General features: G+C 55.1%; 5 protein-coding genes across 11 annotated transcripts; 4 read left to right on the top strand and 1 right to left on the bottom strand.

Annotated features, from left to right (window-relative positions):
• Positions 1–774: 774 nt before the first annotated feature.
• On the top strand, positions 775–3,008 carry CLDN7 (claudin 7). The gene is made up of 4 exons (XM_036341379.1): positions 775–1,444; positions 2,202–2,366; positions 2,468–2,552; positions 2,639–3,008. Exons 1-4 carry the CDS (start codon positions 1,222–1,224, stop codon positions 2,799–2,801), a joined length of 636 nt encoding a protein of 211 aa, XP_036197272.1. The 5' UTR covers positions 775–1,221; the 3' UTR covers positions 2,802–3,008.
• Positions 3,009–3,207: 199 nt separating this feature from the next.
• Positions 3,208–11,846, bottom strand: ELP5 (elongator acetyltransferase complex subunit 5). The gene is made up of 8 exons (XM_036341372.1): positions 11,702–11,846; positions 11,490–11,550; positions 11,337–11,417; positions 7,961–8,181; positions 5,450–5,631; positions 4,677–4,772; positions 4,436–4,536; positions 3,208–3,819 (listed from the first exon to the last, which is right to left on the bottom strand). The coding sequence occupies exons 1-8, from the start codon at positions 11,745–11,747 to the stop codon at positions 3,705–3,707; spliced, it is 903 nt and encodes a 300-aa protein (XP_036197265.1). The 5' UTR covers positions 11,748–11,846; the 3' UTR covers positions 3,208–3,704.
• A 10-nt stretch (positions 11,847–11,856) lies between these two features.
• CTDNEP1 (CTD nuclear envelope phosphatase 1) lies at positions 11,857–18,435 on the top strand. 6 transcript variants are annotated; one of them, XM_036341374.1, is made up of 10 exons: positions 11,857–11,945; positions 12,210–12,273; positions 12,711–13,073; positions 15,615–15,681; positions 15,778–15,896; positions 16,078–16,170; positions 16,557–16,673; positions 16,897–17,023; positions 17,446–17,530; positions 17,793–18,435. In XM_036341374.1, exons 3-10 carry the CDS (start codon positions 12,972–12,974, stop codon positions 17,851–17,853), a joined length of 771 nt encoding a protein of 256 aa, XP_036197267.1. In that variant the 5' UTR covers positions 11,857–11,945; positions 12,210–12,273; positions 12,711–12,971; the 3' UTR covers positions 17,854–18,435. The 6 variants fall into 6 exon arrangements, with proteins under 6 accessions (XP_036197267.1, XP_036197266.1, XP_036197271.1 ...); XM_036341373.1 differs by lacking the exons at positions 11,857–11,945; positions 12,210–12,273 and having other exon boundaries at positions 12,602–13,073; XM_036341376.1 differs by lacking the exons at positions 11,857–11,945; positions 12,210–12,273 and having other exon boundaries at positions 12,605–13,073; positions 16,099–16,170.
• A 1,074-nt stretch (positions 18,436–19,509) lies between these two features.
• On the top strand, positions 19,510–21,512 carry LOC118672048 (GABA type A receptor-associated protein). Its single transcript, XM_036341380.1, has 4 exons — positions 19,510–19,728; positions 20,286–20,364; positions 20,486–20,604; positions 21,046–21,512. Exons 1-4 carry the CDS (start codon positions 19,639–19,641, stop codon positions 21,109–21,111), a joined length of 354 nt encoding a protein of 117 aa, XP_036197273.1. The 5' UTR covers positions 19,510–19,638; the 3' UTR covers positions 21,112–21,512.
• Positions 21,513–22,342: 830 nt separating this feature from the next.
• PHF23 (PHD finger protein 23) lies at positions 22,343–26,571 on the top strand. Of its 2 annotated transcripts, none has more exons than XM_036341370.1 (5): positions 22,343–22,574; positions 24,035–24,066; positions 24,230–24,322; positions 24,840–25,677; positions 25,782–26,571. In XM_036341370.1, the coding sequence occupies exons 1-5, from the start codon at positions 22,541–22,543 to the stop codon at positions 25,994–25,996; spliced, it is 1,212 nt and encodes a 403-aa protein (XP_036197263.1). In that variant the 5' UTR covers positions 22,343–22,540; the 3' UTR covers positions 25,997–26,571. The 2 variants fall into 2 exon arrangements, with proteins under 2 accessions (XP_036197263.1, XP_036197264.1); XM_036341371.1 differs by lacking the exon at positions 22,343–22,574 and adding an exon at positions 22,625–23,096.
• The last annotated feature ends 183 nt before the right edge of the window (positions 26,572–26,754 follow it).

Raw genomic sequence — 26,754 nt, 5'->3', positions numbered from 1 at the left:
CCCGCCTTCAGCTGGCTTCTGCTTTCAGTGGTTTCTTCCTTCTGTTACAAGGACCCCTGATTCGGGAGGGGATAGTGACCGCTGGGAGGGCCCAGGCACTGAGTCACTTCAGCAGGGATGTGCATGGAGGGGACCAAGAAGACGGGAGGGCGTGCCTGCAGGCCGGGCGTCCGGTGGAGGGCCGGGTAGGAGGGCAGCGGACCGCGGAGGGGCGCGCGTGCTGGGGTGGCTCTGGGTGGCGACTCCAACACGGCTGCTGAAGGGAGAGGGCGAAGGATTGGAGCCAGGGCCCTGACGGGGTCGGCCAGGAGAGGAAAGAGAAGGGAAGGGAGTAGAGCAGAAGGTGGGGAGAGGGAGGGCGGGATGAAAAGCGCCTAAAGGGAAGCCTGGAGTCCCCGCGGCGGGAGGTGGAGGGGGAGCGGGGCGGAGCGAAGGCTGGCCGGGGGCGTCCCCGCGCTCGGGCTCCCCCGCGCCCCTGGCGCACCTGTTGGGGCGCGGGGAAGGCGCATCCCGGGGCCCGACCGAAGTCCAGTCCAGCGGGGTTGACTTCCGAGAGGCCGCCGCCTCCTCCCGACCTGTGGTCACAGACGGGCAAGTGAAGGGGCGTGACCCTGTGCTCAAGTTTCTTCCTCTATACCTGGGAGAGGAGGGGTGGGGGCCAGGACTTCCGGCCCAGGTGAGTGTCCCTTCGGTGACGTCAGGTCACTCTTGGCCGCCCCTCCGGTTCCGCTCCCCCTCGCGCTCCCAGGCCCCGCGGGGGCGCGCCCCCGACGCCCTACATATACCCGGTGCGCCGCACCTGTCCGCCCGCATCCGCCCGCCCGCACCCGCCAGCTCACCGCCGCTTGCACCTCGGCCCCGGGCCGACAGCCCAGCGTCCAGCGGGGACTTCAGCACCCGGAGCCGCCCCTTCGGCGCCTCCACCTTTTGTTTGGGAAGCGTCGCCGACAGCACCGGAGGGAACGGCCTGGACTCCGGGGATCGCCTTTGCCGGCCACTGGTCCTCGGAGCGTCACCTGTTCCCTCTGCGGAGACCCTCGCCCGCCGGAGGGGCGATTGGTTTCTTTCGGGTGATAAAAACTTCGCAGTCACTCGACCAGAAACTGTTTTGCGCTTTGGGTGACCTATAACTGCAGCCCCAGCCGTCTGGTGGGCTCGCCCCTCGAAGTTTCCTTTGCTGCAGAGGCTCCCGCCCGCGCCCCTCGTCTTTGTGAGGGCGGAATGGCCAACTCGGGCCTGCAGCTGCTCGGCTTCGCCATGGCCTTGCTGGGCTGGGTGGGCCTGGTGGTGTGCACCGCCCTCCCGCAATGGCAGATGAGCTCGTACGCGGGAGACAACATCATCACAGCCCAGGCCATGTACAAGGGGCTGTGGATGGACTGCGTGACGCAGAGCACGGGGATGATTAGCTGCAAAATGTACGACTCGGTGCTTGCCCTGCCCGGTAAGGCCGAGACCGACGGGGCGGACGCGCCCAGGGCCGAGGTCAGCGGTGGGTGGCGGGGCCGGGCCGGGGCCATCCGACGCGCCCAGGGCCGAGGTCAGGGGTGGGTGGCGGGGCCCCGCGCCCGACGCCCTGGGTTGCCTGGGAGCCAGCGGGGAGAGGAGGGAGCGGGACGAGGAGGGCGCGGAGGCGCCGGGACATGGCAGTGGGGGCCGCAGCGGGCGCGTTCTGGCGGCTACACCGGAGCCGCACCCCTACCCCAGTTCCCCAGGGGCGGCCGGGCGCTGGCCGGGGTCTCCTCCGCCGCCCCGGGCTGGCAGTGGCCTCTCCTACGCCCGCCCTGTCCTCTCGGACAAAGGGTGGCGCGGGGTTCGGTGGAGGAGCCGTGCGCTCTGGTCTAACCGAGGCAGACGCCTGCGGCCTCTAATCTTATCGACCGATTAGACGAAGCCGCAAACCCCGTGGCCTCGATAGTGGGGTCAGACCCGGGCCGAGGCCGTCGTCTGCGGCCCGTGCGGAACCTCCAGCGGCCGCCTCCGCTGTCCCTTCCCCCTTTCCCCTGCCCAGGGCAGTTTCATCGAAACCCGGGCGCCCCGGGCGAGTCGCAGAGCTGAGGCAGGGCGGGGCGGAGCTGGAGGCCCCGGAGCCGGGATCCACCCAGAACCGGCCCGGCCTCGGGCAGCCGCGGGCTCGAAGGCTGGGGTGTTCCGAAGGCTGCTGCCTGCCAGTCATGAAAGGTCTCCCTCCTCCCTCGCAGCGGCCTTTCAGGCCACGAGAGCGCTCATGGTGGTGTCCCTCGTGCTGGGCTTCATGGCCATGTTCGTGGCCACTATGGGCATGAAGTGCACACGCTGTGGGGGAGACGACAAAGTGAAAAAGGCCCGGATAGCCATGACCGGAGGCATCATTTTCATCGTGGCAGGTGAGTCACGGGTCCAAGGTGGCCTCAGGGCTCTGAGTTAGGGCGGACGTGGTGCTGCTTTGAGGGGTCTCACAGTATCTACATCCTCCTTGTCTCCCTAGGTCTGGCTGCTTTGATAGCTTGCTCCTGGTACGGCCATAAGATTATCACAGACTTTTATAACCCTTTGGTCCCCATGAATACTAAGTAAGTATGGGAGTCTTGCCTCCTAAGGGACAGGTCTGGGGTCTGGAGACAGGCCAGGGTTTGACCTCAATCCCCTCTCCCCACAGGTACGAGTTTGGTCCTGCCATCTTCATCGGCTGGGCAGGGTCTGCTCTGGTCCTCTTGGGAGGTGCAATGCTCTCTTGCTCCTGTCCTGGGAGTGAGGGCAAAGCTAGGTACGGTGCGCCCCGCTCCTACTCTAAGCCCAGCTCTGCCAAGGAGTATGTGTGAGCTGGGACTCCGTTGCCCCAGCCTGGCAACCTAGACACTTAAAAGGACCTGGGGCAGAGCTCAGCCTGTGGGCAGGGTGTGCGGCGGCAGCCCTGGGTCATGCAGTCCTGTACACCACGTTCAGTTCCCTGGGGGCTGGGTGGGGGAGAACAAAGGAGAGCGGATGTGCTTTTTGTACAGTAATAAAACGTATGTTTTGGAAAGTAGGCTTCTTTCTTTCCCTTCAGGGCCTCTGCTTTTTTCCTACCGAGATCCCTGCAGGGAGCCTGGAACCTCAGTATACCTGTTTCAGCTAAAAAACAAACACCCCTCACTGAGTCTAAAGACTCAGATACTTGGTTTCCTTAATCCACTGACATCTTCCAGTCCCTTCTGCTCCCAACTCTTGCTTAAATAGCTACCAGAGTTTCTTTTTTAATAAAAAAATACTTTATTAGGCGTGTGTGTGTGTGATAGGTTTCCTAGTCTCTCACCTTTCCCTCTGCCCCCATCCCACTTTTTTTTTGTTAATCCTCATATTTTTACATTGATTTTTAGAGAGAGTGGAAGGGAGAGGGAGAGACAGAGACAGAGAGAAACATCGATGTGAGAGAGACATATCGATTGGTTGCCTCCTGCATGCACCCTGACCAGGGCCGGGGAACCTGAAACCAAGGTACGTGCCCTTGACCAGAACCGAACCCAGGGCCCTTCAGTCCGCAGGCTGATGCTCTGTCCACTGAGCCAAACTGGCTAGGGCCCATCCACTTTTTGTCCTGACTGGACACTGCTCCCTGGCTCATGGGTCACAGGGTAGGGTCTCCAGAGACACAGTAAACAAAGATGGGGAAGAAACAAGGTAAGGCCAACTGGAACAATGGTTATAGGCCCAAGGTCTCCGCACCCCCCTCCAATTCAGTCTAGTCAAATATCTAGGTCATCATCTGGGTCCTCTTGGTCCAGGTCATCATAAGCATCTGGCTCATAGAAGATATGGCTGGTAGCTTGGCCTAAACCCCGGCACAGTAGAGCCTGCTGTCTGAGAGAGAAGAATTGGTGCTGGTGAGGGTGGGCAACAAGGGTCCTATCTGAATACCCTATACCTGGTAACTATGACTCCTTCTTTGTACTCCGTATTTTCTTGATCCAAGTCCCTTTCTCTGAGCTCCTGGTTTAGTTGTACTGAAGCACCATTTGGTCCTGGAATAGATACTCAACACCACTCTCCTAATAATACTCCTAGTAGCTTGAGGGCAAGGATCCTGCCAGTCTTACTTCATGCACCCACACACTGGGCACAGAACAGGTACCTACTAAGCCCTTATTAACCTGCCTTTGCCCTCCCCATCTGGCTTCCTGTCCTGGTACTGTTGCCTGGAGATAGGGCCTTTTCCCCAGGGTCTTGTTCTGGCTCAGCTTAGACCCAGATGTGGGGCTGGGACCCAAGGCTGTAATGGAGAAGAAGGCGACAAAGGCGCTTTGTCATTGTTGGGGTATGGGTGGGTAGAGAACCACTCCCCAGACTTGGCTCTGGAGATGGACTTCAACCCCTTATAAAGTCTGAGGTTAATCAATAATCTGTTGTCACCCCACCTCTTGGGCACAGATACTGGGCTCTATACTTAAGGACCCAGGGATATAGGCTGCAGCCTTACTTTTCTGAGCTGAACTGGAAGGGCAGGGTCAGGCTATCTTTGGCTTCCTTCTCTTTCTTGGACAGGTGAAGGTTAAAGGTCAAGTGAGAAGTGGGATCCACCTGTAAGTACAAAGGATGCTGTCACTATGCCCCATCCGTGTAATCTCTGACCCCACCCCCAAACCTCTGCAGTTTTTATTCTCTCTTTTTGCCAGATCCCAACTCCATTCTCTTGTTCTGGCCCTGGCACTCTTAGATACCGGGTGTGTGCGAGGATCTGGGTGGGGCTGGGACTTTAGGGGAGACCCCCCTTGGAGATCCAGGCTGAAGTCAGGCAGGATGGTGAACCATTGAATCTGGGGAAAAGAAAGGAGAGTATTAAAAAGTTTTTTTTCCAATCTTACTGAAGAAACCAGAGAGAACCAAAGACCTAATACCTTCAGCCCCAATAAGCTATGCAACTGCTTTCAGCTCCTGCTCTCTAACTCTCACCCCTCCTTCAAACTTCTCCTTACGGACTTGTTCCTTCCCCACCAGTAACCGCTCCCAGTCTTTTCTCCATTTCCATTTCCTGGAGGGCAGTATCTTTTATTGGTTAAGCTCACAGGATCGGAGTTTCCCAGGCTGCAAAACAGGGGTAATAAAACTATCTCACAGGCCCTGACCGGTTTGGCTCAGTGGATAGAACGTCGGCCTGCAGACTGCAGGGTCCCAGGTTCGATTCTGGTCAGGGGCATGTACCTTGGTTGCGGACACATCCCCAGTTGGGGGTGTGCCCAAGGCGGCTGATCGATGTTTCTGTCTCATCGATGTTTCTGTCTATCCCTCTCCCTTCCTCTCTGTAGAGAATCAGTGAAATATATTTAAAAAAAAAAAAACTATCTCACAGGGTAGCTGTGAAGATTAAATGAGGAAAATAACAAAATGATGAAAGCACAGAGAAGTGCTTCATCACATCAGTTTTTGTGGGGTTTTTTTTTGTTCTTCCCCTCTGTCCGAACCCAACCTCTGCTCCTCCCAGGTTTCTCCTGACCTTATGTGTTGGACGATGTTGGGGCCTCCGACAGAGAATGTGAGCTGAGGCCTGGTCCCCTGAACCACTCAAGGTCACTTCAGTCTGAGCAAGGGAGCTCAATGTTTCCACAGGGCCTGGGCCATGAAGCTCTTCATGTAGCAGGCCCAGCACATGCACACGTTCCACTGGGGAGCTGTCATCTGGAGGGACAAGAAATGCAGGTCACAGAGGGCAGGAGGGAGCGTTTGGGGTGGAGGCCTGGGATCAAATAAAGAGAAGCAGGCCCACACGCCATCACTTCTCTGCCACACTCCTGACTTAGTGTGCCCCATTTCACGGCCCTGCACTGAGCTTCAGCTCTCACCGCTCATGTACAGTGGAACCTCATTTCTTGAACTTCATTTGTTCCGGAAGGCTGTTTGAAAACCGAATCATTTTTCCCCCATTAGAAATAATGTAAATTTAATGAATCCCTTTTCCGTTTTAACCTTCCTCATATATAGTACATGTCTATTGTACTGTTTAGTCTATAAATACTTTAAAAACAAAAAGGATAAGAAATGTAAAGGAAAATTTAACAAAAAGGAAACGTACATCAAAAAATGAAAATTTTATAGTAAGTATAAGCAGCAACAAAAGCAAAAAAACACAAAATATTCACAGCACAACATCCTGAGATTTTTAACAGTAAACTGACTCATATTTGCATGTTCTCTCCTTTGTCACAGGAAAGATGTGTGACTCATCATACAGGTATCAGCATGAAAGGGGGGGGGTCAGGCAGAGAAGTGGATTGAGGTAGGAGACATTCCAAACACCAGGGTCCACGGTACTTTCTTACTCCAATGTCAATCTGATCAGGAAACCACTGACTACAACTCTCAAGGGCAACTCCAAGCCTTAAGGATGAACTGACACTTTCATCATCTGGCCCCTGCTTCTCACATACTGACTTGCAGCTTCTGGAACTTGCCAAGATCCCATTAGTGCCTTTGATTTCCTCCCTTTTGAGGAGCATTTACGAGTGCTAGAGCATTTACACTAAACACTTTACTGTAACATTTCAATTCTTACAAAGGTCAGTATTTTTGGGTTGAACTATATGAACTTGCTCATATTTGACATTTGACTACCACTGAACTACAAAAAATGGCAATTCCACATGTTTACAGAGGAAACTGAAGCACTGAGAGATCAAGTACCATAATATAAAGCCAGGTGTCCGACTCCAAAGTCCATGCTAGTACCCAGAATATACAGGGTGTGGCAAAAGTAGATTTACAGTTGTTCAGATGGAAGACAATAAATAAATAAAAATACAAGAATAAACTGATTTCGTGTACTCACAACTGCAATCCTACATTTGCCCCACCCTGTACTTCCTAGTGCCATGGGCCTGGCCATATTTGCTGGGCTGACCCCTTGCTCTAAGACAGTTCCTTATTTAAGGTACTCTGTACACGTTCCTTTATCATCATGGCTCTTTTTTTTTTTTTTTTAATATATTTTATTGATTTTTTACAGAGAGGAAGGGAGAGGGATAGAGAGTTAGAAACATCGATGAGAGAGAAACATTGATCAGCCGCCTCCTGCACACCTCCTACTGGGATGTGCCCGCAGTAGGTACATGCCCTTGACCGGAATTGAACCTGGGACCTTTCAGTCCGCAGGCCGATGCTCTATCCACTGAGCCAAACCGGTCAGGGCAATCATCATGGCTCTCATCAGATTATCTTGTAACTACCTGTTTACTTGTCTGCATCCTTGATGAACTTTGAGCTCCTGGAAGACAAGAACCTGACTACAGTAAAGTCTTTATCTTCCTATTATCTAAAATAATATCTAACATGCTATATGTATTTAATGTTTGCTGAATGAATAAGATAGATGAGTAAAAAAGAACTTGGAAAAGTGATTGGTAGGTGGCATTACAGAGAACTCAAGAACTAGTATAAAGGTTAAAGAGATGAAAAAAAGGCCTGGCCAGCATGGCTCAGTGGTTGAGTATCAGCCTATGAACCAGGAGGTCATGGTTTGATTCCCAGACTGTGAGCTTGATCCCCAGCGGGGGGTGTGCAGGAGACAGCCGATCAATGATTCTCTCACCATTGGTGTTTCTATCTTTCTCATTCTCCCTCTCCCTTCCCCTTTGTAATAAAAATATACTTTTAAAAAAAATGAAAAAAGGCCCTAGCTTGTGTGGCTGTTGGTTGAGCATTGACCCATGCACCAAAAGATCTCCAGTTCGATTCCTGGTCAGGATACATGCGTGGGTTGCGGGCTCAATCCCTAGTAGAGGGCATGTTGGAGGCAGCTTGTCAATGTTTCTTCTTCTCTGTCTTCCCCTCCCTTCCTTTCTAAAATCTATAAAAACGTATTTTTAAAAAATGGTTAAAGTAATAAATGTTAAAAAAGAGATGAAAAACGATCCACTTGGAGATCCCTGATATGTTGTTTCTTAGGGTAGAAAGGGTTATGTTCCTTGGCAGAGGGACATATATGGGGGGAGGTAATGAAGGAGGGTCTCACCAGGGCGGGAGTCCTGACGGCTCAGAGCATGCAGGGTTTGGCAGAGTGTGGTGCAGGGAAGGTGAAGCAGCAGCCAGCTAAGAGAATCAAGAGCAATGGTGACAGGACCAGGACCTGTTCTCGTGCACAGTGCTCTCAAGACTCCCAGGGGCCCCCCAGGAAGGGCTTCTCCAGTGTTTGACCAGTTGAGAGGGTCTCTGAAGAGGTCATGGTAAACCAGCCTACAAAGAGAAAATAGCAGACAACATAATACTACCCCTCCCCCACTCCTGAAATTCATCCTCTGATCTTTGTGGCACTATTTTCTCAATTTTTACCAATATCTTATATACCAGTGAAAGGTAGTAACTGAGAAATAGAATATAGTGATTGAGTAAACAGACTTTGGCATCAGACAGCCCTGAACTCGAAACTCGGGTTTGCTAACTGCCCAAGGTCACCTAAAGGATAAATTACTTAATCCAAGACTTGGTTTCTTCATTTGTAAAACAGGAATACAAACCTCTTGATATTTGGGACAAGGCTTGAAGCATACTAAATACTTGATAAACGTTAGCTGTCATCACTGTCAAATATGCCGGGTGGTGCCTATCTCTGGATGGATAAGGAGAAAGGAAAGAACACGAGACATGGTTCCAGCCTGTAGAACAGCTTAGCAAAGGTCACAAATTCAGTTATGCGGCCTACATATCATTAAGAACTACAGATAAAACAGCGGTTCAGGAAAGGGATGCTGGTGTGGGCTAACAATCCTGGGAAAGCTGCATGGCGGCAGAACTTGTTCCCAGATACCTCCTCTCTATCTTCTGTTCCCTTTCAAATGACATCTTAACATACAGCATCACCTCTCTCGCAATGACTGGTACAAAATTAGGGCTCAACGGACAGATATAAACTTGTTATAATTCATGGAGCTACCTAGACCAGGAAATAATCTTTCTTAATTAGGCAACGTAAATGGGTTCAGGGACCTCCTGACCTGGAAGCTTGCCTCTACCCCACATCTGTAAGTCCATCTATAAGTGGCTCAAGTCCTTTAACATTTGTGCTAAACTCTCCATTCCTACGGCCATTCCCTCAAGCCAGGTCTGTCACCTCCTACCATTATGCTCTAAGTTCATAAGAACAGGGATCCTATCTGCCCCATTCACTACTCTATCTCCAGTGGGTAGCTGGTTCACAACTGGTGCTCAGTACATACCCACCTGAGTCAACCTGGATTACTGCAATAATTTTCCCACCTGGTTTCCCTATCGCCAGGCTGCCCCTGCCAACACTTCTCAACACTGTGGTCACTGAATCTTAACAGGAATGATGATACTACCCTCCCAAATTTTCAAATGACTCCTCACTTCCTTTACAACATCTAAACTCCTTTTCAGACTCTGTAAGACCTTTCACTACCAGGCATCTTTTTGTTGTTGCCGTTAATCCTCACTGGAAGATATTTTTTCCATTGATTTTAGAGAGAGCAGAGAGGGAGGAGGGAGAGGAAAATATCCATGTGAGAAAGCCACATCAATTGATTACCTTCCAAATGCACCCCAACTGGGTCGGGAATGTACAACCCAGGTCTGTGCTCTTGACCGGAATAGGACCCATGACCTCTGGGTTTGCGGGCCAATGCTCTAACCACTGATCCATGCTGGCCAGAGCTATCAGGTATTTTTTTTTTGTTAATCCACACTCCAGGATATTTTTCCATTGTTTTTTAGAGACAGTGGAAGGAAGGGGGAAAGACAGAGAGAGTGAAACATCAATGTGAGAGAGACACATCGATTGGTTGCCTCCTGCATACACCGATCGAGCCCTTTGATTGGAATTGAACCTGGGACCCTTTAATCCGCAGGCCAACATTCTATCCACTGAGCAAACTGGCTAGGGCTCAGGTATCTTTTTCTGTCTGACCTCAGTAAGCTCTTCCATCATCCATGAACAGGTATGCCTTCCCCATACATCCCTAACTGTTGCATATGCTGTTCCCTCTGCCTGTGGGACAAATCCCTCAGTAGTGTGTAGTTAAGTGTTGATGCAAGTTTGGAATCCGATTCTGAATAACTCAAAAGGCAGAACAGGTTTATTTTTCTTCTCCAGGACAGCTTCTAGTGCTAAACTTGTCTGTTGGCCTTTACCCTCTACTTCTTTCACATTCTATAATTTCTGCTGTGGATTCTCCACATACTCACCACTCCTTAACATTCCTCTTGCTCATTCTTGCCTCCTGAAAGATCCCTATCGATTCATACAATGAATAAGTAGCTGCTCCTACATACCGTTAGGCAGTCGTAACACAGGAAGGAAGGGCCAGGTACAGAAAGCCCCAGCTGCCTAGCAAGGGCAAAACTGGGAGAACGAGAACCTCGCCTCCAGGATAAGCTGTCCTCCTGTCATATCACAGTTTGGATGCCTGACCTTTTTTCCCTAAAGATAACATCTAGGCCTCAGCTGTACTGCAGCTCCAGGCCCCAAAAGCAGCAAAACCAGACAAGTGACCCCCATGGCTGCCTCAGGACCACTGACTAATGACCCTGCTCTGGCACAACCAATCAGTGGAGACCAGAACCCTGAAAGGACACACCTGAAAAGCTGATGAATATTCTATTAAGACCCTCCTCTAAGACCTCCCCCAAGATTCCCAACTGCAAGAGATACCCGTTCACTCAGGAAGAAGGACCCAGCACCCACTCTCCCCCAGGGGAACACGCCAGAGCCTTTCCCTTCCCCCTTCTTTTCTCCAAGGGACCCCACCAGACTTGCAACCAGGGGAGCAACGGGCAGTGGCAAATCCCCCTGACCCTGTCTCCAAGGCCCCCTTTTCTCCGACTTCTCAGTGGGCCGGCCAAGCAGCCCAGCCCAGGCGTTACTGTTGCTGCTTCTAGGCCAGTGGTTCTCAACCTTCCTAATGCCGCGACCCTTTAATACAGTTCCTCAGGTTGTGGTGACCCCCAATTTCATTGTTACAAATCGAACATAATTAAAGCATAGTGATTAATCACAAAAACAGTATGTAGTTATATATATGTTTTCCGATGGTCTTAGGCGACCCCTGTGAAAGGATCGTTCGACCCCCAAAGCGGTCGCGACCCACAGGTTGAGAACCGCTGTTCTGGGCCCTTCCTGGTTTCACTGTCCTCAGTGTGGCTCTGCTGCCATCCGAGACCCAACACCCTCGGCTTAGTGCTGTGTCGCACTTCCCTTTGGACATCCCCGTTCCCCAACCCGTTTTCCTACATAAATTCCATTTTTCTTTACTCACCGCCCGAGGCGGCTGTTTAGCCCAAGCGTCACGGACGGGAACCTCTCCCACGCCAGACCCTGGTCTCGCTGCTTTAAGGGACATTCACATCCCACGGACTCTCTTCCAACCTGCACTTACCGGCTGTTGGTGCCGGAATCAAAGCCTTCCCGGAACTCCTCCTCGCTCACTTCACAGCCCAGGACGTGGACCCGCTCCCCCCTGAGGACCAGAGAAGGCGGATGTCAGAGCGGCCCGGGCGGCTTCCGGGGGCGGGGGGCCGCGGGTACTCACCGCAGCGCGGCCCGCCGGACGAGCGCCTTCAGGAGGCTGCGCCCCTCCCACTCCACCGAGTCTGGGGAGAGCGACGGGCGGACAGACAGCGTGAGAACCAAGGCTTCCGCTTTCACCGTCCCCACCACCGCCCGGGCTGTGACCCACGGCCCTTCCCCTCCGCTTCCGCCCCTCGAGCCCGGCTCCCGCGCCCCCGTGCCGGCGCCCCGCACCCCGAAGCAGCACCAGGCCGCCGGGACCCAACAGCGACTCCAGCATCTCCCGCGAGCGGCCCGTCGCTTCTCCGACGCCCTCTGATGGCGTCACGACCGCTGCCCCGCCTCCAGGGGAAGGGGCGGGGCACCATGGTTCCGCCCCCCTCGGAGCCGGCCTAGTCTGGACGGAGGGGTCACACTATGTCCCATAGGCCCGGGGCGGCGCGCGCGGAGGGGCCTCTCCCGCGCCTGGCGCACATACGTACGGACGACGCCCCCTCCACATTTTTACAGTAACCGGGGCGGGAGGAGCGGTTGGGGCGGCCGTCGGCGGGAGGGGGAGAAGGCCGCACGAGCCCGTCCGACCGCCCGAAGTCGGGGTCAATTGGAGTCACCCCGCCCCGTTCACCCCGTCAGAGGCGGGGCCTGCTGCGCCCCAGGGCCTGCCCGCCGCCGCCGTCTGCGCGTGCGCGGTGCTGCGGCCTGGCGCGCGGCGCACACCGCGGTCCTCGTCCCTCCCCCGTAGGCCCCGCCGGGAACCGCAGTCCGGGTGAAGCGAATACACGTCACCACCGGAAGTAGTGTCAGAGGTGAAGGGGAGGGGGGAGGAGAGGAGGAGGGAGCCCTTTGGGTGGTAAAATGGCGCCCGTCAGAGTGGGAAATCCAGCTGCAGAAACTGCAGCCCCGCTTCTCAGCGGTTAAGGCGCCCCCGACCTCGGGGAGGGGGAGGCCGCCCCGGCTCAGGCACCCGCGCCCTTCGGCTCCCCCTCCCCTCCTTCCCGCTCCTTCGCGCAGCCGCCCCGTTCTCCCGGGCCGCGGCCCTTCGCGCGCCGCTGCCCGCGCCCGCCCCTTTCCCGCGGGCAGCCCCCTAGCGCGCCTGCGCAGCGGGCCCCCCTCCGCTTCCTCCTCCCCCTCCCCCTCCTTTCTCCCGAGCCCCCTCCCCCGGCGCCCCCTCCCCCAATTCTCCATCCCCTTCCCTCCTGCGCTCGGAGGACCCCGTCCTAACCCGGTCTGTCTCGGCCCGCAGTCTCCGCGAAGCCGCCGGTGCCCCTCCCTGCCCATGTGGGCCCCTGCGGGCTGCCCACGCCGGCCCCCCAGCTCCTGGTTTCGCTGGGCTTTGCCCTCGCCGGGGGTGGCCTTCTGAGCCGCCCGCCCCGTGCCCCTCTCTGCAGCCTCTCCTGCCATTCGGGGCCCCCGTTTCCCCTCCCGGCGGCGGGGGGCTGCCCCCGGGGGGCTGGCGGAGCTGGGCCGCGGGGGCCCCGGGGCCGGCGGTGCCGGGGTCATCGGGATGATGCGGACGCAGTGTCTGCTGGGGCTGCGCACGTTCGTGGCCTTCGCCGCCAAGCTGTGGAGCTTCTTCATTTACCTTTTGCGGAGGCAGATCCGCACGGTGAGCCTGGGTGGGCGCTGGTCGTGGTGGGGCCTCTGTCAGCGATGCTCACGGGTTTTCGGAAGGGGTCGGCCTCTGTCTGGTCCTGGTGGCGGCTTCCCCCCTTAGAGAACCGGGGCACCTTCGGCAGGGCCTGGGGTGGAACGGGGAGGAGGGGGATCCTTGTAGTAGAACCAAGATGGGGCGGGGGGCTTAGGGACAGGATTTGGCAATTCTTGGGGGCTAGGGTGGTGGGTGGGGCGCTCTTAAAAAAGCTGGAGTTGCTAAAGGAACGGAGAGGCGGGGGACACCTGTTTGATGGCAGCAGATGTGTTCATGTGGGCCTGCGAGAGACCCTCCTGTGATTAGGAAACTGTGTTTGGCCTTGAACAAGGGAGAGACAGGCTTAGGGGTCAAGAGTGGGGGTGGGTGGAAGGGTATCTGTGACAAACAAGGGTGGGAACTTGAGAAAAGCCCTGGGTGCGAGGGAGAAACCCCTGCGGTTTGCATTAAGGCAACTCCTGCAAAAAAGCCCAGAAAACTTCCTTCTGAATGTGAGTGCGGGTGTCTGGACTCACTGAGATCCTGGCTGCTTTGGCCGTGGCGGGGAGCACTGGAAAGTTCGGGTGTCCTGGCAGGGGACGCTGCTTGTCGGTGCAGGCTGGAATCCCAGGGCCAGGCACCCCATTTCTCCCCGAGAACCCTGGCATTGTGGGAGGCTCTGTGGGCAGTGGAGACGGCATGTATCCGTGTGTGGGTTCCCTCCCTCACAGTTTTTCTCCAGAGTCAAAGCTTCTGAGGCCAGTGCCATTTGATGAATGTGCTCTTGCGTTCTCATCACCATTGCGGAGAATCCTCTGAAGTCTGGGGAAAATTAAGTGAGCGAGGGCGCAGAGGCTCTCTGGTCCGTACCCTTTGGCACACCTCAGTAAAACTTGAAAGAAGAAAACCAGGCAGGAGCGGCCTATGTCAGGGAATTTCCAGAAAACCCTGGGTGGTAGTGGTGGACTTGATTGACTTGGGGGAATGGGCCTGGCCTTGCATTGAGTGTCTCCTTTACCATTCGACTTCCATTTCCTGACTTAGAGTGTGGATTGTTCTGGGTGGTCATGGTGGTAGGCAGGGCTATTTCGCTGAGACAAGAGTTAGGAGCCAAGAAGAATTTGGGGTGAGATGCTCAGATGTGTGGGTCAGCCCCTGGGGTTTTCTCTACATGTTAGCTGCCAGCCCTCTTTGCTTGGCCTCGTTCTGAGCATCCCACCTTCTTCTCCTGACACGTCACTTTTTGTTCTGGATGCAGGGAGTAGTCCTTTAGCCCAGCCAGAGGTTAGTTGCTTTCCTTTGAGTGGCACTGACCCCACAGTCTTTTGTCTTCCCTTCCAATCTGGTGTTTTCCCCCACCCCCTTTCTGGCAGATGCTTGGAGCAGTCCCTACATGCCCAGCATGTGCAACCCGAGATAGCAGGGCAGGACACCCGAGCTGTGTCGGCCCTCACGATGGCCCAGGGAGAAAAGAAGGGCAGATGCCTTGGGATTAGGGGTGAGGGCTCTTTGGTTTGCAAGGGGAGCCTGGTTCTGGTGAGACTCAGGGCCTGTGGATGGACTGAAGAGCATTGGTCTGTACCTTAGGAGAAAAGAGCAGTGGGGGGAATTGCCAGGCTTTGCAAGTGTTAGAAATAAGAGCCTTCGGAAAAGGTTTGGAGAAACTAGAAGGCTGAGCTAGTGATGTCCTTGTCCCATCTTCACCTCTTACTCATAGCCCTTACTTCACTCGGGCCTTCTGCACACCCTATCAGCTGGCTTGGCGGGTGGGGCTTTCCACTGTCCTCTGCCTTGCCCTGGGTACCAGGAAAAGGAGGCTGTTCAGAGGGCTTAGGTTCTTTGCAACTTGTGACTTGGCTCATAGAGACAGAAATGGACAGGTGGCTGGTTAAAATAGGCCTGGTGGCCCGTAGCCAGAGGAACTGAGCTGACCTGACAACCCCTGGATTCCCTCATCCTCTGTTCCCCTAGGAGCCCGAGGACCTCCCTTCTTGACTCCTACCCTGTATCCACTAAGGAATCTAAGGCTGATGGGAGTTGTCACAAAGAATCCTTGGGGTGGAGGTGGGGAGAGCTGTGCAATTCTTTGTTCAAAGTAGCAAGGGGATATCAGAGTTAAGAGAGCAGGTTCTTGTATGGCACTGCAGGGGTACAATCCTGACTCCACCGCTTTATCGATTCTGATATTAACTGACCACCCCTTGCTACAGTGTTCTAGGACAGCACGATGGAGACAAAATCCATGCTCTCATGGAGTTTTTTTCATTCTAATTGGAACAAACAACTAAATAATATAATTCCTAGCTATGTGGCCTTAGGCAATGTGTTTAATCTCTTCAAGCTTCAGTTTCTTTATTCTTAAAACAAGAGTTGATATTATTGTTGTTTTGAGAAATAAATGAAGTCATCTTAAGTCATTTACACAGTGCACAACACACGGTAAATGTTCAACATGTGCTACCTATTGTTACTGAGGAAGATTTCCTTGTTTAGGATTCTAATCCTCTCTTTTGTTCTCAGGTAATTCAGTACCAAACTGTTCGATATGATATCCTTCCCTTATCTCCTGTGTCTCGGAATCGGCTAGGTGAGTATGCTGGCTGGGAAGATCCTTTAAGGTGAGGTAGGGTTCAAGGTCTGGGCTAGAAGTTGTTTGGTGGTATTTTTTCCTGTTGTGGTTTAGGCCAGGTGAAGAGGAAGATTCTGGTGCTGGATCTGGATGAGACACTTATTCACTCCCATCATGATGGGGTTCTGAGGCCCACGGTCCGACCTGGAACACCTCCTGACTTCATCCTCAAGGTGTGTGCTGTGGGAAGTGATGGAATGGTTATGTCTGTTCTGCTTAGACCTTTCCCAGTCCCAGAATGTGTTGTCTCCATCCCCTGGCACCAGTGTCAGCCTGAAGAAGGGAAGCAGGCAGTGGGAGGGGAGGCGGGGGATGTCCTTCAGGCCGTGCAGTGGTGCTCAGGACTTCCCCCAGTCCTTCCCTGTTCCTCTACAGGTGGTAATAGACAAACATCCTGTCCGGTTTTTTGTACATAAGAGGCCCCATGTGGATTTCTTCTTAGAAGTGGTGAGTTTGCAGAAGCCAAAGGGAGCTCTGTGATGAAGGAATGGTTTTAGGGCTCTGGTAATTTAGAAGATTTGGAGGAAATAAGGGGTGAGGAGAAATGGCTGAGGGCAATTTTGGGGGTGGGAGGTTGTGATATGGTTGAAGAACGGCTTTTGGTAGTTTGGGTTCATTTGTTCGGGTATAATTCTGTTCTTCCACAGGCTTCCTGCTCTTCTGTTCTTGCATCTCTGAATCTTAATTAAGGGTGTATGGTGCCTAAGACTCTGAGTTTGGGAGCACTCAGAATTTTGTGTCCTCAGAGACATTCAATAGTTCCAGCGAAAAAGCACTATATGTCTAAATGAATGATCACCTCTTCTGATACCTCCTCCCCCTATCTATTTCAGGTGAGCCAGTGGTACGAGCTGGTCGTATTCACAGCAAGCATGGAGATTTATGGCTCTGCTGTGGCAGATAAACTAGACAATAGCAGAAGCATTCTCAAGAGAAGATATTACAGACAGGTAAGGGGCTAGAATCCAGGTCTCAGTGAACTCCGGAGGCAGGTCGCCAGGGAGGGATTTGAGTTTGAGGCAGTTGCCTTGCATTGAGACCTGGGGACATGAGGGAGGCTTACTGCATGGTCCCCTTTGTGGGAGTTTGGCTGCCCATGGCGTGGTTGGGGTTGGGGGAGCAATCACAGAGGACTGAGTCGCCTTTTGATACCCAACTCACCCTGCCTTGTAGCACTGCACTTTGGAATTGGGCAGCTACATCAAGGACCTCTCTGTGGTCCACAGTGACCTCTCCAGCATTGTGATCTTGGATAACTCCCCAGGGGCTTACAGGAGCCATCCAGGTACGGGGAAATGTGGTGAGTCTGCAGGCCCAGGAGGTGGCTCTGAGGAAGTATTTTGAATGCGTGGAGCTGGGATGCCTTACTTTATTGTAGGTCAAGGTGCAAGTTATTCCGCTTTTAAATGAGATGTTTCCCCCTCCCCCACATGTCCATTTCGTAAATCAGATTTCTCACAGCAGATATACGTCATAATGACAATAGGTATGACTAGAAGCCTCATACTAGTGTGAGATATGGTGATTGCAAGTTAATTTTATTTTCGAGTACAAATCAGGAAGGTTTTTACTTAGGTTATTGTTATTGATTTAGGTAGGTGACTGGTGGTGAGGTAAATACATGTATTTTAAAGTAATGATCCCTACTCCCAAACAAAAGAAAAAACACCTTGTCTCTCTTGAATGCATTGTTTCTTCTCGTGTATTTTCCACTCGACTTAGACAATGCCATCCCCATCAAGTCCTGGTTCAGCGACCCCAGCGACACGGCCCTTCTGAATCTGCTCCCCATGCTGGATGCCCTCAGGTGAGGAAAACTGGACCCTTAGATTTCTGAGGAAAAGAAGAGGGGGGGGATTAAAAGCTTGTCCTGTTTTACTTCCTTACCTCTCTTCCGTAAGTGTTTAGCATTTGAATGGAAGTCTTATACTAAAGCTGACTTTTTAGCCCTTGTGTTTTGAGCAGACTGAACCTCAGTCTCATGTGAAATGGTGACTGCCCCACATCTCCAGTGAGGCTGCCTCTGTCAACTGTAAGGACTCTACCAATGCAAGTTATTGTCATCCCAGGTTCACCGCTGATGTTCGCTCTGTGCTAAGCCGAAACCTTCACCAACACCGGCTCTGGTGACAGCTGCTCCCCCTCCACCTGAGTTGGGGTGGGGGGGAGAGGGAGGGTGAGCCCTCGAGATGCTGTCTGATGCCCTGTCCAATGGTGAGGACTGCCTGGGCAGGGTCTGCCCCTCCCTCCCCTCTCTGCCCTGGGAGCCCTGCACTCCATATGGAACCTGGATGGACACATGGGCCAGACTCTGAAGCAGCCTCTCTCTAACTTCCTGTTCGCACTCCCTGGAAACCCCAGACTGGGACATAAGCAGAGGTCTAGGAGAGCGGAAACAGTGTCTGTGATGGAGAGAGGACTGGCCAGAGTGAGACAGACATTCAATAATCCGGGAGGCTCAGAGAGAAGCCAAGCCAGCTTTGTTGTGATTTAATTTTTTAAAAAACTCTTGTACAAAACTGATCTAATTCTTCACTCCAAGGGCTGGGTTGTGGGTGGGAAACGGATTTGGGCCACTGGATTTCCCCCAGACTTGTCCCCTCCCCTCCTTTTCTCTACATTTTCCTTTCTTAGATTTCCTCAGACCTGTAACCAGCTTTCTCTCTCTGTTCCCCCCTCTTTTAAACCATGCATTATAACTTTGAAACCAAAGCTGCCCCAGGTCCTTCTCTGGGGTTATGGGACGTGAAAGGCAGAGGGGAGAGACTGCTGGTCCTAGGGCAAGGGGGAAAAGGTGGTGTCGCTTGGCGAGGATGGAGTGGTCACCATCTACAGCAGATGCTTTGGTGGGAAGCGTCTAAGTGGCGGGATGGGCGTCCTGGGCGGGAGCAAAAGGACAGCTGTCCGTCCTGAGGGAACCTGAGCTGCAGAGCAGGACACATGTACGAAAGGAGAAGCCTGGACGCCAGAGAATGCGTGTAGCTGGAGAAAGGCCGGGCTGGGGGCTGACTAGACCAGCTCAACGGTCTATGCCCCCGGGCGGCGGCGCCCTGGGCCCTCCGCTCCCCCGGGCCACCCGCACCGGCCTCCGTCTCCCACTCCGGCAGTTTCGGGCCCTGTCTCCCTCTGCCCTCCTCCCGCGAGCCGGCTCTACTTCTCGCCTTCGCCACGTGACGTTCCGCCCTTCCCTCGGATCACATGATTTCGTTGCTACGAGGCTGAAAGTGTTCTTCCGCGCCGACCTAGTCCCCACCTTTCGAGCCTGCGCTCCAGTCCCTATTGGTCCGCTCTCCCGAAACCTAAGCGTTCTGTGCGTGTCTGCAAACATATACTTAGTTTCTGCCCTCTATTTCGGAAGACCATCTTCTCCCTTGGGGTACTACTTTGTTTTGGTGTCAACGGCCGCCTTTTGCGTACCAACTATTCGTGAATAGCTGTCCTTGTAATCATCTGCTTTCCTCTACGTTATGTCCGGAAAGAATTTGGGGGGGAGCCGAGTCTCAAACTATGGTTACGATCGCCTAGCTTCTTTTCTTTCCTAGCTTCGTGGGGAAGGTCGGGAAATGGGTTTTCAGTTATTTTTTATGGTAGCGAAGACCAACCACCCAAATTTGCTACGTCGCCGTGTAGCCCACAAATTGATTCCAAAGTGATTACGCTGACGGCGTGGGGGTGCGGTCAGGCGGTGCTAAGCGATCCGCGTTAGAGCTGCTGCGCTGGCGGCGTAGCGTAGCCCGCAGGGCGGCCCCAGATGGGCGGGGGCGGGGTTGGCGAATAGGGAAGTAGCGCAAGTCTTGGGATCGCTCCGCTGAATCCGCCTGCGCGTCGCCACCGTCGCTGCCGCCGCCCCCCGTCCCGGGCCCCCCCTCCCTGGGTTCCCTCAGCCCAGTCCGGTCCAGCCCGGTTCCCGGGAGGATGAAGTTCGTGTATAAAGAGGAGCATCCGTTCGAGAAGCGCCGCTCTGAGGGCGAGAAGATCAGAAAGAAATACCCGGACCGGGTCCCGGTGAGGACGGTAGCCAGGGCCGAGGGCGCGGGGCGCTGGTACTGACGCCACAGCCTGGGCTTGGGTCCGGAACGGGCAGCGCGGCCATCAGGCTGTGGGCTGCGGTGGGGTTGGGAGCGACCCTGAAATTGCTGTCGGGGGCTGGAGGTGAAAGGAGGGGTAGTGGTGGTAGCTGGGGGCTCAGGGGTGTGGATGGGGGAGATAGATCTTGGGATTTGGGTCGGAGGCTGTAGGGAGTTTGACAGTCTGGATGTCACATGGTCATTCCCCCAGCCAGCTAGGCTTTGGAGATTGAACCCATAGCCGCCCAGACAAGTCGTCCCGTGGGGTTCAGGTAGTTGTTTATTATGACGCCCTCCATTCAGGGACCTGGGTGGTTAGGGGAGTTGAGTCAGTGGGGTCCCGGGTCTCTACTCAGGGCTGCACCACGTGTTCAGAGACAAAGAAATGAGTCTGGGGCGTTTGGGTGCTAGGAATATTGTTGCTTGGGTTGCTGACAGGTGGAGCTGGGGGCTATAATATCAAATGTCTTATAATTTTCATCTTCCCTTTACCAGGTGATAGTAGAAAAGGCTCCCAAAGCTCGGATAGGAGACCTGGACAAAAAGAAATACCTGGTGCCTTCTGATCTCACAGGTGGGAATCTTACCACAGTACCCGGGTTTTGCTACCTGTGGGAGGAGGCTCCACATAGCAGCTGTTATTTTGAGGGCATTTGTGATACCTGTGACTTTATCACATCTTATATTTTTGGCAGTTGGGCAGTTCTATTTCTTGATCCGGAAGCGAATTCACCTCCGAGCTGAGGATGCCTTGTTTTTCTTTGTCAACAATGTCATTCCACCCACCAGTGCCACGATGGGTCAGCTGTACCAGGTATGGCGATTGGGAAGTAGTGGTGGTTTTGGAGAGGAGTTGGAAGAGCTTGAGGGGAAGAAAGTTTTAGGTCAGCAGTTCTTGGGTTAGCTGAGTAGTCCTGGGTTGGAGGTTTGTACAGGACAGTGGGAGTAGACTGAAGGGAGAGAACAGTGTGCTGGAGCAACTGTTCTGATATGGACTCTCCCCCACCCTCCTCATTCTAGGCAGCAGAGAACAGTTTGAGGGTTTTTTTTGCCCAGGGTTGCTGCTAGAGATAATCCTCCTGTTAGGCTGCTAGGTCCTGGAACAAGTGGGGTGGGGGGGTTGGGGGGGAGAATTAAGGCACTGGTTTTGAGGGTCTTCAAAAAATGGTTTTTGAAGAATGTGTTTGGGTGTTGGGTGGTTCAAGTAACTAAAGGCCAGATGCCTGAGCACCATTATTTTCTGCTTTCACCCCAGGAGCACCATGAAGAAGACTTCTTTCTATACATTGCCTACAGCGACGAAAGTGTCTATGGCCTGTGAAGCTGCTGCGCCTGTAGTGGAGGGTCCCATTCTACATAGAGAGAGATGGCCCCCCCTTCCTTGACTTCTTCCTTCAGGACCTGTACTTCCTAATGTTTGAGGCTCTTCTCCAGACCCTCTTAGCAGGGGGTTCATGGGGGAGATGGCCTCTGGTACCTCTCCTTTCTCCTGCCTTCTTCTTTCTACCACCTTTCCCACTCTGCTTTAGACTTGATTGTCGATCTCTGTCACATCCAGTGATTGTTTTGGTTTCTGTTCCTTTGCTAACTGCCCAAGGAGCTCAGAACCCCAATACTGGTTCCCTTTCACTATCTTTTTGTGGGGTAGATGGAAGGGGATGAAATTGTGGGGGGAAGGTAAGAGGCACATCAATAAAGAGGAAACCATCAAGCTGAACTGGATTTTGCTTTGTGTTGCTACCTTCTATTGTTTTTTAGTGGTTGGTGGGAAAAGATGAGATTGGGGGGATAGTAATATATTTTGGTTTATTCTGTTGATGTTGGGCTTTTCCTTGTGCATGAAAAGGTGCTTTTGTTGTGATGGATGGGATATCCTGGGTATTGTTTCTTGAAATTCAGTTGTATATACCTGTGTATTGGGTCCTGATGTAAAAGAGGAACATTTTTACTGGGTTCCTGTGGGGAGAGTTTGAAAGTATCTGCTTTAGATGAATACATCCAAGTTTGTTCCTTTTGGATTAAGGAAGAGATTTTGTCACTTGTCCAGACTTTGTGCGGGCATGTGGGATCCAGTGGAGTGAATCCAAAAAGGAGAGAAGACTAGGAGGAGGGTCTATTATTACCAGAAGGACTTCATCTCCCAGCAACCACTTCTCTGGCCGGAAGTGGGGCGGTCCTCCAAGGGAGAAAGAAACTGCAGAGTGAGGCAGTATGGTGGCCGAGAGTTCTAATCCCTTCTTTCCCCTTCTTATTTAGTCCCGCCCAGCCTACATTTCCCAGGAGCCTGCGCGCGCGTTTCCGCTTTACCCTCCGCTACCAATCTCCCCGCCACTCCCAGGGGGAGGGGAGCGGTTTAGTGCGCCGGCGCGAAACAGTAGCTTGTTGGGAATTGAAGTTCCCAAGGCTCATGCGGTCCCCTTCCCGCTGCCCTCAGATGGACTACAAGTCCCTTGATGCATTGCGCCTCGGCGCCCGCGAAGGGAGGGGAGGAGGGAGTGGAGAGGAGGAGGAGGAGGAGGAGGAGGAGGAGGGAGCAGGCGGCCGGCGGCGCGGGGGGAGGGGGCTCGGTCCGGGAGTGCGGGAGGCAGTGGTAGAGGGAGGTGGCGGCAGCGGCTAGCGGACTGGAGTCACAACCGGGGCCAGGCAGACACCTCTGTGGAGCGAGGCAGCGGGAACACCGAGCACCGGAGGCGGCACCGGGATCCCCGGCTCGGGAGGGGGCCGCCGGACCGGGAGGAGGGGAGGGGGCGATGCTGGAAGCCATGGCGGAGCCCAGTCCCGAAGGTGAGCTCTCGACCGGCACTGAGCACTAAGCCGGAGGGGGGCGGGCAAGGAATCAATTGGCAAACTTGGAGGTCGAGCCCGGAGTCCAGCGAGGGAGGTGGGGAGGGGCTCGGGGGCTGCCCCTGGAGGTGGAGGGCGACGAGTTGGGAGACCTTGGGGAGGAGGAGTGGGAGGCTGTGCCGGGGGTAGTTGGAGACCAGATGCTGTGTGAGGCGGTGGAGGGGGGAGTGGGAGCTGGAGATCAGCCTGGGGTTAGGGGGCGAAAGGGCCTCCGGCCAGTCGGAGCCCTGGAGCTGGGAGGCTGGGGGGGTCTGGGCCGGAGAGTAGTTGAGAGAAGGTGGACCGAGTGGGGAGCCGGCTCCCCGAGGTGGGGAGTTGGCGGCGGCGGCGCCGAGCGCCCGGCAGTTGCCGCCGGAGGTGGCCGGTGTTTGTTGGAGGGCGGGGAGAGTTGCGGGAAAGGGGAGCCCGGGCATTGTCTGCGGCAGAGGGACCTGTGCCGGGAGAGCCCGCGGGAGCGCGGAGGTGAGGAGTTTGGGGCGTGGGGCGGGGTGCGGGATCGAGCCGGCGAGTTGTGCGGCGAGTGGGGGACTCGGGCGGCGAGGGTTAAAGGCTCGGAGTTGCGGAGGGCGAGGGGCAGCGGGGGCTGCTGCGCGGGAGAGAGGAGCAGGGCGGGGGCCAGAGTGGAGGGGTCCGTCGCCTCGGGACTGGGTGGCGGGTACGGGGGTGGGGGAGGCGGCGGCCGGAGAGAGCTCCGAACTGGGCCCGGGGGCCCGGCGGGGAGCCGAGCTGCTCGCGGCGGGGAGGGGCCAAAGCCCCGGATGGGGGCGGAGGGACCGCGACATTGTGGGGAGCGCGGTATGTGGGGGCAGGTGGGGCCGCGTCCGGGCGAGCGCGCCGGTCTGTCCCGGACGTGGAGCGGCGCTGGCGGAGCGAGCCTGTGTGTGGGGTGAGGGGCGCGCCGGCCTCGTGCTCGCGGAGGGCGGCCGGCGGGCGGCGCGGTCCTCCTGGGCCCGGCGGGCGGCGTGCTCGGTCTCGGAGGGACGGTGCGGAGAGCGCGGCCCGGCAGGAGCTCGGACCCGGGGCGCCTGTGAAGGATCGGGCGGGCCCCGGCCCGGCTCGGCCCCGGGAGCGGTACGGCGGGTGGGGCGCCGAGCGATCGGAGTAGACAAGTCTAGGGAGACCGTGGGGGGGCGGAGCGCGCGGCCGGCGGCGGGGGGAGGGGAGGGGAGCGCTGTACCGAGGCCCCGGAGGGCGCCGCGCCGCGCCCAGGCTCCGCCCCACGCGGGGCGGGCGGGGGAGCCGGGGCGGGGCGGGCTCCGCAGGGGCTTGCTGGCCGGGCTCTGGGACCCGGGCGAGCTGGGGGTGGGAGCTGGGGGTTCGCTTGGGGTCTCCAGGGCTCAGAGGTGGGCTTGCACCCAGACTCTCCTCGTGCCTTGACTCAGCTTTTATTGCTTTCACAGACCCACCTCCGACCCTGAAGCCAGAGACTCAGGTGAGGTTCCCCTTACCTTGCAGCCCAGTATTGCTATCCGACCCGCCTCTCCCCTTCCTTCCCCCCCCCCCCGCCCCCCCTACTCCAGCTTCCTTATTCCTGGGTACATGCCTTTGGAAATGCCCCTCTTAAACCCCGTATGATACAACTTTCCTTCCTTCAGCCACCCGAGAAACGTCGGAGAACAATTGAGGATTTCAACAAATTCTGCAGTTTTGTCTTGGCCTATGCCGGCTACATCCCGCCCAGCAAAGAGGTAGGAACAGGCCGTCAGCTGACATGAGGGTAGTGGCCTAGGACTGTAGAGTCTGGTGAGCGACTGGAGCTATACCTACTTACAGAAGAAGCCCATCCGAAACTATGTGAGACCAGGGCGATTAGAAATTCTAGTAGGAAAACGGTCTGGGGTGGGGGTGGGAGGAATGGAGAAAGCTGGCTTGAGCAGCAGTGAACGGCCTTGGGGTTCTGTTAATGGAAGGTGTTTTGGATAAACTTTTGGAAACTGTACCTGATAACCAATGAGGCTACACAGAAGGCTAGACAATAAGATTCTTGTCGGAGGGATACAATGTTGCAACGGCGGTGGGAATTGGAGAAACGGCTAAAATGTAAGGGCAGGAGTAACATGGAGACGCTAATGGGAATTGGGGTGGGGATCAATCTTTGAGCACAGTGGCGGTTTGCTGTTTTTGGCAGGGTGTTCGCTAGGGTTGTAGAGGAGCTGGGAGACGACACTGGGCCCCCTGCTGACCCGGGTTTTGTCCTCTTTGAAGGAAAGCGACTGGCCGGCCTCGGGCTCCAGCTCTCCACTGCGAGGTGAGAGTGCGGCCGACAGCGACGGCTGGGACTCAGCTCCCTCCGATCTCCGGACCATCCAGACCTTCGTTAAGAAGGCCAAGTCATCCAAGAGACGGGCTGCTCAGGCAGGTCCCACCCAGCCAGGACCCCCAAGGTCCACCTTCTCTCGTCTGCAGGCCCCTGACAGTGCCACCCTGCTTGAGAAGATGAAGCTCAAGGACTCTCTCTTTGATCTAGATGGGCCCAAAATGGCATCTCCGCTGTCTCCCTCATCCCTCACACATGCCTCCCGGCCCTCTGCTGCTCTCACCCCAGTACCCCTTTCCCAGGGGGACCTCTCCCAGCCTCCTCGAAAGAAGGACCGAAAGAACAGAAAGTTGGGGCCAGGAGGGGGGGCTGGCTTTGGGGTGCTTCGGAGGCCTCGGCCAGCCCCTGCAGATGGGGAAAAGAGGTCTCGAATCAAGAAGAGCAAGAAGCGGAAGTTGAAAAAGGCAGAGCGGGGGGATAGACTCCCACCTCCTGGGCCTCCCCGGGCACCTCCCAGTGATACAGACTCTGAAGAGGAGGAGGAGGAAGAGGAAGAGGAGGAGGAGGAAGAGATGGCAGCAATGGTAGGGTGTGACACCCCAGCCCCTGTGCTGCCAACACCCCCTGAGGCTCCTAGGCTCCCTGCCCCAGCGCACCCCGAAGGAGCCCCTCCCACTGACAGTGAAAGCAAGGAGGTGGGCAGCACTGAAACAAGCCAAGATGGTGATGCCAGCTCCAGTGAAGGGGAGATGCGGGTCATGGATGAGGACATCATGGTAGAGTCAGGTGAGAAGTTTGGAGTTGCCCAGGGGCAGCTGGGATGATGGGTATGGGGCTGTTGTGGGTGCAGCAGCTCAGGCACAATACTAAACCAACCTTTTTTGCCCCAGGTGATGACTCGTGGGACCTGATCACGTGTTACTGCCGAAAGCCCTTTGCTGGGCGGCCCATGATTGAGTGCAGCCTCTGTGGGACATGGATCCACCTCTCATGTGCTAAGATAAAGAAGACGAATGTCCCTGACTTCTTTTACTGCCAGAAGTGCAAGGAACTGCGGCCAGAGGCCCGGCGGTTAGGGGGGCCTCCCAAATCTGGAGAGCCCTGACATCACTGTCTAGGCTGGAACTTCCACATGACAACAGGACTTGGGAACTGAGCCTCGGGGTCCTCAGCCCGTCCCCCGGAGCTTGGATATTGTCCCACTTCAAGGCAGGAAGTCCCGAGGGAGCCTTGTTTGGAAATGAGTTGTTACTGTTCTTCCTTCCCACCTTGTGGACTTGAAATGGGAGCCATTACAGTTGGGGGTGGGAGGCTGTCTGGGTCCCTAGACACTTAATCTCTGTCCCTTGGACCTGCCACCTCTCACTCAATGTGCCAGGGTTGGAAATGGGATGGAATGGGACAGTTGTCTATAAAACGCTAGTGTAAATACAGCACTTCCCTCCCTCATCTTTTCTCTCCATCCCCATTTATTCTACACTGGTTTTGTTTTTAATTTTGGACTTCCCCTTTTTGGGCAGGGCAGCTCAGAGGTGGAGTGCCAGAGCCTGGCTGAGGGAGGAAGGAAGACAGGTGATCATTCTCCGGGTCACCTCTTGTTTTTAATAATACTGGCCCGCATCGGTGCGGGTGCCTGCGTGTTGTAAATAAAGCGGAGTGGGCTCTTTTGTGTTTACAGCCCTCACTGACTGTCCTTGGGAGGGAGGTTTTGGAAAAGCTGGCAGAGAAGATGGCTGGAGGCGGTCCTGAAACCCACCTCTAAAGCCGGAGCTGAACATGACCCTCTGTGTCTTGCCCAACAACTCTGGCTTCAGTTGGCTTTGCCCCGTGTCATCCCCAGTCTGGAACCCCCGGAACCCCGCC

Source organism: Myotis myotis, unplaced genomic scaffold (genome assembly GCF_014108235.1).
Source record: "Myotis myotis isolate mMyoMyo1 unplaced genomic scaffold, mMyoMyo1.p scaffold_m19_p_17, whole genome shotgun sequence".
NCBI classification, from domain to species: domain Eukaryota; kingdom Metazoa; phylum Chordata; class Mammalia; order Chiroptera; family Vespertilionidae; genus Myotis; species Myotis myotis.
Note: the sequence above shows the minus strand (reverse complement) of the source record. Positions and strands in the feature narration are given on the sequence as shown.